Source organism: Natator depressus, chromosome 4, assembly GCF_965152275.1.
Source record: "Natator depressus isolate rNatDep1 chromosome 4, rNatDep2.hap1, whole genome shotgun sequence".
NCBI classification, from domain to species: domain Eukaryota; kingdom Metazoa; phylum Chordata; order Testudines; family Cheloniidae; genus Natator; species Natator depressus.
In genome coordinates, this window is record NC_134237.1 from 11,627,911 (window position 1) to 11,637,032 (window position 9,122).

Below are 9,122 nucleotides of genomic sequence, written 5' to 3' on the forward strand. Positions count from 1 at the left end.
GACTCTAACATCCATCAAGCTGAAATTGGTGGTATAAACTAATATGGTTTAGAGCATGAAGTGCCAAATAAAAAATGCAACAGATCAATATAGTGCATTAACCTTGGTCAAGAACAAACTCTATGCCAATGTATTATGGTTGAGAGGTAACAAATTTCTTAGACAATATGATATACCTGTACCTACTTAGTGTTCCTTCTAAATATAATATAAAGCAAATCAGACAAGCATAAGCAAGAGCTAATTGTAAATGGTAACAGCTCACAGGAGAATGTAGCTTTTTCAATTTATTTTAACAACCTAATGGAGGGTTGTTCCTGCCTAGTGGTGTATTTTGCTGAAAACACTGACATTCAAATCATCATCAATGCTTTAAGCAACAGAGATCATCTTCAAGAAGACCTAAACACATTAAGGGAGCAAACTATTAAACAGCTGTTGGATTTTAATATGAGCAAATTTAAGAGCTGAGATGGATTGCTTAAAAACTATAATACAAAAACTATAACATGCAGGGTAGAGTACTGCAATATACTGGCAATGAAAGGAAGGTTTCAAGTTAGCACTAATATGAAAATGGACACAATGTGTTCAGCTAAAGCACAGAAGGTCAAAAGGATTCCAGGCTACATCAGAAGATGTAAATAAACGTAAGCGAAACAAGAAAAATTATACCATTGTAGAAGGCCATGGCAAAGCCCACCTGGAATGCCATGCCCAGTTTCAGGCATATTACTTCTGCTGGATAAAAGTCCAAAGAAGATGAAAACTCAAACAGTAGTGATGGCCTTATCTATGATAGGCCTCTATAAATTGAAGATAAGACTAGTGGGGGAGGGAGGCATTAAAGGCACACTTTGTATGTAAAAAGAGCCTGTTAAGATGTAGTTATCACCTCCCTTCAAAAACAAACCCAATCTTGCTAAATCTTCCCAAAATCCTTAGGCTGGTCCCTTTGTAAATGGATACCTTTTGGAGGGGTAGGAAAATAAATAGTTTTGCCAGTCTATCCAAAATTGCTAAAGCTGGATGGGTCTGCTTAAACTCAGCAACCAAAATAAAAAGACACATGGACATGTGTAGAAAACAAACAAAAGCATGCACTAAAGCAGTCTTGCACATTTTTAAAGAAAATGTAACACCCATACACTGAATCTTCTCTCAAGTTTACCAAGATGGTAAGGCTAATATAGAATATATTGTGGTCAGGCATGTAAAATAAATCCTAAGTGAGCTGACACACCAAATTTTTCTGCCTGGGTTAAATACATAGAGAACATTTTCCATTTTAGAGGTTATTCAAGTGTTTTGAATTTTTAACCCCCCAATGTAATTGCAGAAAGCCCCTTAATCAAGTTTGAAAAAAAAGAAATAAAAGGATTACTGGAAAACCAGTGTCTTACTGGGGTATAAAGAGCATTATATGCTAGGATGATTATTTATATGTAGGGGATTAAATTTTTAAAATGATCGAAAATTCCTGTTTGTCCCCAAATTGGTTCTTCCATGTATACTTTAATTTATAAATTAAAATTACTTTAAGGATGCTGGAATTATTTTATTAGCAGTTTTAGAGATGAAACTCATCTTTATCAGAAAAGATATGTGACTTCGTAAATTGCACTTTGTAAACTAGGTAACTGTTAGCTAATAACAATATTTTATTTAAAATATTATTTGTACCAAGGAAAATGCAAGTGAACTATAACACTACACACAGCTCACTTTTAAGTACTTCTCGCTGAGTACTTCTTCAGAAACAGATCATAGCTGTTTGATATGCAACTCTATTTTAAAAGAAACTCTCAGTTTGAAACTGGCTACATAAAAGGAATAAGAGTTTTATTTTGTCAAGTATCAGAGGGGTAGCCGTGTTAGTCTGGATCTGTAAAAGTGGCAAAGAGTCCTGTGGCACCTTATAGACAAACAGACGTATTGGAGCATAAGCTTTCGTGGGTGAATACCCAATTTGTCGGATAATTTTGCTAATTATTAATCTTTGCCACTAAGGACACTAAGCTTTAGTTATCTGTGTATTACTTAGGATGATAGAACTCTGAATTGCCAATGAAGCTATTATTGATTACTCCCTCTGGATCCGATTGTGAACCCTTTCCTCACTCAAGACTCATTGAAGTAATGAATCAAACCCATCATGTGAAATCTTGGCCCCATTTGAAGGCAATGGGAGTTTTACCATTGATTTCAAAGTGGCCAGGATTTCACCTCTTGTCTTTAGCATGATCCATGGGATCCAACCATCTTATTTTTACTGCATTATTTATGCATTTCCATCTATGCCAAGCAGAACTCTGGGAGTTATCGTACCACACAATAGCGTACCTTTGAGATCATAGCTACACTCTCCAGTTTTGAAAATGTTTGCTTGCCTGGCTTTAACATTAGAGTTTTAACACTACCTTAATATATTGCATTTTTTATGTTCTTTAGTCTTAGCCATATTATAGTTTACAAAACCTTAACACAACTGTCATCAATACAAATTCCCTAAAGAGCAAAGATTAACAACATTTTACTCATTCAGCAATCTAACATCACAACTACCATATTATTCCCAGATTATTAAAAATGCCTCCCTAATCCACTGGGCCAATTATAAAATGAAAAGATACACGAGGTGACACACCAGGAGCCAAAATGTAGATAGTTCTGTGGCACAAATCAGTGTTTGGTGCAGAAGTTCACTGTTTGCTGTGCCTATAGTTGTTCTCTGGAAATACAACAACGTGAAGAAACCTCTTTCCAGAAGGAGAAAAGATAAATAAAATAGATTTGGGGGCTTGCCTCCTCTTCATATATACTAAGTGTACAGTCTTGTCAAAATAATCACAGGCTGCCTCTTTTTTCTTGCAGACTACTTCATCTTCTTCCTTTACTGGCCAAACAGCCCGCAAAAATTTTGCCCAATTTCCACTTGTGTTTAAATTATTTCAAGTCAAGGTAAGGACAAAGAAAGAATAGTTATGCGTAGACTATCATATTGATTTTTAACATTATTATATTCATTCTTCAAGTAGTACAGATATTAAATGCTTTGGGGCTATTCATAAACACTTATTCTTTTTATCATGTTTTATTCAAAAAAAAAAACATTGACAGAATATATTAATATATTTTCACAATTAGCCATATTTGCCACGTGTGTTGAGACATCTCAGTTACACAAATAAGAACTCCTGAGACTACTATAGTAGATATACAATGGAGGGGTTTTTTTTAGGTATAACATCAACAAAATTTATTTATTTCAACATTTAAAAAAGGAATAAACTTGTGCATGTCAAGTATTAGTGCAGTAGAATAATAAATTATTCTTCATTTGTAGGATAACTTTATAAAGCACAATACCAATAATAAATGATTATAATTAGATTTTTCTACTTAAGTAAAATAAATTGCCCACGTTTTGTTGTGACAGTGATCAGTATGATTTTTTTTTGGAGAGGGAGAGGCTAACCACTCTATATGTTCAATGCAAAACCACCACCCAATTTCTTGTGCAATTACACCTACAAAGGTTAAAAATTACCAATGCAAAATGTAATCTGATATTTTCAATTACAAAAAGACATTTATAACGAGTTTTAAAAAGGGACACCGTCAAGGTTTCTAGATTCAAACTTTTGACCAATTTTAAATTGATGTATGATGAGTACTGTCCTTTGAATTCATTTTTAAGCTGATTATTTGATCAAACAATAAATGTATTTAGAGGAAGTAATATTTCTTCAAGTCTCCTAAAACCAGTATTGTGCACCTTCTCTACTAGAGCAACACTTAAATTACTTCCCCAAAGTAACGTCAATCAAGTACATGTCTACAGACAGGAAGATGTTTTGGCATGACAATAAGACACTAAAATAACATGAAAATTGTTGATGATTCAAGATATAAGAAAAATATAGCTACAGATGTTTAGACTTCTAAGAAGATTAAGTGCAATTAGACACAATTTAGGGTAAAATTAATATTAAGGATTATTTTAAAATATTACTTGGCAGTGTCCCTTTAATGATAAAAAAAAAAAACAGGTCTAGGGGGCATATGGGGGAAAGCAGACAGTGGTGAATTCTGGAAGATGGAATCTCTTCTCTCTGCTGGTCCTAGAAGAGAAAAGAGAAACCAATAAGAATAAACACACTGCCTTGTATCCACCCCAGCCTTGTCCCACAACTCAACATCACGCCATTCACAACCTGATTCTACTTCTTCATGGCACTGTTTTGCATGAATTATGTTATATTAAGAAATATATCACTTATCAGTAGAACATTCTGGAAATTCCAATTATGAGACTTTTTTTCACCATACCTAAACTGCAAATTTTTACTATCACTTCAAAGCCTCCTGCTAATAGCTACCAACTTGCTGAAAATTATTATTTGGAACTACAGTTGTATGTGCAGAAATTGAAAACCAGTTCCCGGGAGTCCATGTGGATATAAAAATCAGAAGATAATGCCAAAGCAAAAATATACTTCTTCCAAAGTAAATGTTTTCTATCTTGTGCATTTCTCTCTTTAAGATTAATCTATATTCTTTCACATCTGCAACAAACATTCTAAAAAAAGTGTAAAATACCAATTACATTGAAAGCAAAGATCATGTAATGTAAATTCTATTTTTCACCTTAAATATGAGGGTTTCAACCATTTATTTGCTCACTAGCTATCCATAGAATCTTAGAGTACATTCTCTTAAATTCTGTAACTGCTATTAATGCTAAAACGAGTTTTAACATACTTTAAAGGAGGTGGTGACAAATACACTATGAAAGATATATAGAAGTAGTAACACACACACGGTTGCTCTGTCTTGAATAGTGGGCCTAATACAAAAACATTCCAAATAAGTTCATTTCCTAATTCAAGAGACCATCAGGGACATAAATTCTCTAAAGTAAAACAAGCATAGACTGCTACTAAAAAAAAATGGAGATTTTCTGAATTCAAATAGGATGATTGTTTTGCATGAGACATCTCTAACTTATTCTTCTGAAGAAAGCCAACTATCCAGGGATTCCCTATATAACTGAGGCAACTATTTGAACTCTCTTTTATAACAGCAGGCAAATACTTGCACGTTTGGCATTTGGACTGGCAAACTCCTGTAAATTATTTCAATTGTCCATTTAATCTTAATTGATTCTGTCTAGAAGGTATTGTTGAAAGAGAAAAACAAACTGAAAATTCTAATATTTTGCCATCTCTCCTCTGGCACCCCGATACTCTCAAACTACTTTCCTTCTGTTGTGAATCATGATATTGGTGAGAACAGTTTATGCAACTTTTCATCAAGGAATGGAATTTCAACAATTTTTAAGCATAAAAAAGCCTAGCTTAAACCTTTCCCCCTCTCCCCCCTCCCCCCCTCCCCACCTTGCCTACTCAGGTCAAAATCTAGACAACTTACTCCAAATAAAGCAAAGTTTATATATGTATTTAAACTACTAAGTCAGAAAACAAAATATCAGTACTTCAGAAAAACAAACATGAGATTGCACTTCTGTTCACTGAACAGGTCAATGAGAGTAACAGTTGAAGAAAAACCTTTTTGCTCAGACCTTGTTTACACGGGCAAGTTCAGCCAGCTATATTTAACATAGTTTTATCAGTGTAACCTCCCTATGTGGATGTTCTTATTCCAGTATAAGAGTGGGTTTTTTCCAGTTTAGCATAAACTCCTTCCCAAGCAACATAAATTAAACCAAAAAAGATAATCTTATGCCAGAATAAGAATGTCTACACAGGGCAATTATACTCGTTTAACTATCAGTTTAAACTCTCACCTAAGGTTACACCACATGTTTTTTCCCTATATAGACAAAGCCCCAATAACTGAGCTCTGAGAAAGCCCAGCAGGGAAATAATCTGGTTTTATGTTTCTAAAGCTTGTATAAATTTACTATAGTATATAGAGAGAATAATTCTTCTTAATAAATGCAGTAACTGATAAAATATAACAAAGATAAAGTTGCCTAGCATCAATTTTAGAAATACTACAAACCCAGGAGATCACATAGTCCATTACATCCTGTCCCTTTCAATCTCTGATATCCCAATGCCCCTAAGATCAATACACTCAAAACCATGTGATTTGCTGAATTCATTATCATAGAAGCAATTATTTTTGGCAGATCTGGAAAACGATAACAGCAAAAAGCACCACATATCCAAAAAGCTAGTCATACAAAAAGGCAATGTTTTTCAACATCCATCTCAGGAACAATGGGATCACTTCTCTCCACTATTTTCTAGAACAATGAAAGAAGAGCTGTTCAGGTGGACATTTACTTAATGTTGTCACAGTAGTGCTGGCAGATTGTTTCCTTTTAGAATTAGTGAAGAGAAAATAGCATTGCATCCATGTAGGATATTTTTCATATGATGTACTTAAAGTCCAGTGTTACTAATATTTATCTCAGAACAGACTCTAGATAAAAAAGGGTCTCTGTTAAGGGCCTCTTCCATATCCAACAAGAGCAAAGAATTGTCATACCATGGTACCAAGAGTACTTATGCATTAAGTTAGCAAACCAGCAGGCGCGCACATTAAATTATATGTTACACGGTTGAGGTGGGAGACTTCACAAGGCTTTTTGTTCATTGCTGTGATATACTGAACAAACTTCCCACAAAAAATATTTAGTCCTTTTTTGTACGAAGTTCTTGAACAAACTATACTAAAACACAATGTATCCATCTACAATATCTTTCATTTCTTTTTTTCATAACACATACAAAAGGACAAACAAGTGCCACAATATTATATTGTCTTTGTATAAAGAAGAACACTCTTTAACAAAGTGAAAATATTAGATTGTGGGCTATTAACACAGAAGCAATTCTGGACCCAGAACAAATGGTAGCAAAAAGGGGCTCTTGGTCAAATAAAAGCTTTTAAAAATACAAATAAATTTCCAAGTACCCCTCCCAGGGGCAATTAAGGTTCAAAACATGTTTACAGTGTTTGTTTCTGGGCATTAAGGATTTTCTTAGGTTTCAATAAATCCATTAACAAGTCCATTTTCAGAATAAATATTTTGCAATTCTCTCTCCCTCATTCAATCTGTCTGAATGGCTTGTGACTCTGGTCTACATTTAAAATTTACATCAACATAGCTACGTCGGTGAGAGCTATGAAAAATCCACACTGGATAGCTATGCCAATAGAATTCCCAATGTAGACACAGCCTGGTCAAGAGAAAAATGCATCTGTTGACCTAGCTACCGCCATTTGGGAAGGTGCTGTTGCTACACCAATGGAAAAACTCTTCTGTCACTGTAGGCTATGTCTACACAATTGGGTTATGCCAGCACAGCTACTGTGATGTGGCTATGCCAATACAGTCCCTGTAATATAGGCCTACCAAGAGACTGTATGGAGAGATTAATCACGGAGCTCAACTGCCAAATGTAGGTGCTTACATAGGTGCGCAGACCCTACATTTTAGCTCTCAGTCGGGCACACTGGCAACTCTTATGATTTCATTGCACGTCTGACAATGTTTGTAGTTTTGTTTAAAGCTCCACCTGCTGGAGTCAGAAGAGTGCATGCAAATCTCAGCTTTTAGTGCAGTGGTTCTCAAACTTTTGTACTGGTGACCCCTTTCACCTAGCAAACCGCTGAGTGCGGACCCCCCACTCTTATAAATTAAAACCACTTTTTTATATATTTAACATCATTATAAATGCTGGAGGCAAAGCGGGGTTTGGGGGTGGAGGCTGACAGCTCACGACCCACCATGTAATAACCTCACAACCTCCTGAGAGGTCCCAGTTTGAGAACCCCTATTTTAGTGGATAAAAAAACCAAGCGGCCCCCCTGGTTGCAGAGCAAGGCTCGAGAAGGAGACGCGACGGAATCCTCGAGGCCCAGAACCCAAAAGGCAAAGAGACAGACCTGCATTATTTCAGAAAGAAAAAAAATCTCATGATTTTCAGGCAGAATCTCAGGATTTCCCGGGCCTGGCTAAGAATTTTTGCACACCTGGGCTTGGCCACCGGCTCCAACCCAGGGCGCAGTCAGAGCCCTGCTGGCTGGTACTAGGGGCTGTCTGGCAGGGCAGGCACCCATTTCGACACCCAAACATGGGAGCTGAGCATCTCATTGGGGTGCTCAACGTCACAACTGGGGTCACGTGGTCTTAAAGCCCCCGCCGCCGCCCAGGAGGGGCTGAATGGGCATAGGGGTGCCGGGGAAGAACGGCCCCCTGACGCCGGGCCTGCCCCGGGTGGCCGAGCCCCGCCGCGCGCGCTGCAGCCCCCCGCCCCGAACGTTCGCGGAGGAGCCGTTAGCATCGAGTTCCAGCCGTTAACCGCCGCCCCCAGCCGCTGGCGGGAAGGGCAGCCAAGGGGCTCGCGCATCCAGCCCCCGCTCCTCGCCCGGGAGGCGGCTCCCGCGGGCCCGAGCTCCACGCCGGCCGAAGCGAGAGGGAAATGACCTTCCCCCACCCCCGGAAGGGCTCGTACCTGGCGGCTCTGCGCAGGGAGCAGCTGCTGCTGTAGCTGGCGGGCTGGGGTCGCCCTCTCCCCAGGCGCAGCAGGCAGGAGCGCAGCGAGGAGACGCCACCGGCCGCCGCCATGTCCGCTCTTCATCCCCGCCGCACCCGGAGAGCCCGGGCCCCGCCTCCCTTCCACAGCCCGAGGCGCCGCGCCCCAGTCCCACGGGCGCAACGGCGGAGGAGCCGCAGAGGTGTGAGTGTAAGGCGGGAGCCCAGGGTCGGCGGCCGGTCACGGCCAGGTGGGGCTCTGGGAGCTGCAGGCCCCGCAGGTGGGCGAGTGCCCCGGCCCCAGGTGTGCCTGTGGGCAGGTCGGGTTGGCTCCAGTCCTCAAAGGTACTTAGGCTCCTAACTCCCATTGACAGCAGTAGGAGATGGGCATCTCTGGGCCTCAGCTCCGGACCTCCGATGGCCTAACCCCACCTCCGCGCCCTGGGGTGCTGTGAGAACAAAGGCCTTAAAGACTGTGAGGTGTACTGCAGCCGTGGGGCCATGGGCAGTCCTCCCCTGGCCTCACTAGCCCATGCCAGGGCTAGCTGAGCTCAGAGAGTATGTTTACGCTGCAATTAAACACCTGTACCTGGCCCCTCTAGGCTGGTTC

At 39.5% G+C, this 9,122-nt stretch overlaps 1 protein-coding gene across 2 annotated transcripts in view; it reads right to left on the bottom strand.

Moving 5' to 3' along the window:
* Positions 1-8,872, bottom strand: part of MTHFD2L (methylenetetrahydrofolate dehydrogenase (NADP+ dependent) 2 like) — a 59,707-nt gene extending 50,835 nt beyond the window's left edge. The window contains exon 1 of one of the 2 annotated variants that reach the window (XM_074950399.1): positions 8,493-8,872. In XM_074950399.1, coding sequence (XP_074806500.1) covers positions 8,493-8,605 — 113 coding nt within the window. In that variant the 5' untranslated portion in view covers positions 8,606-8,872. The remainder of the gene's footprint in view (positions 1-8,492) is intronic. The other variant, XM_074950400.1, reaches the window with a different exon arrangement.
* Between the last annotated feature and the right edge of the window lie 250 nt (positions 8,873-9,122).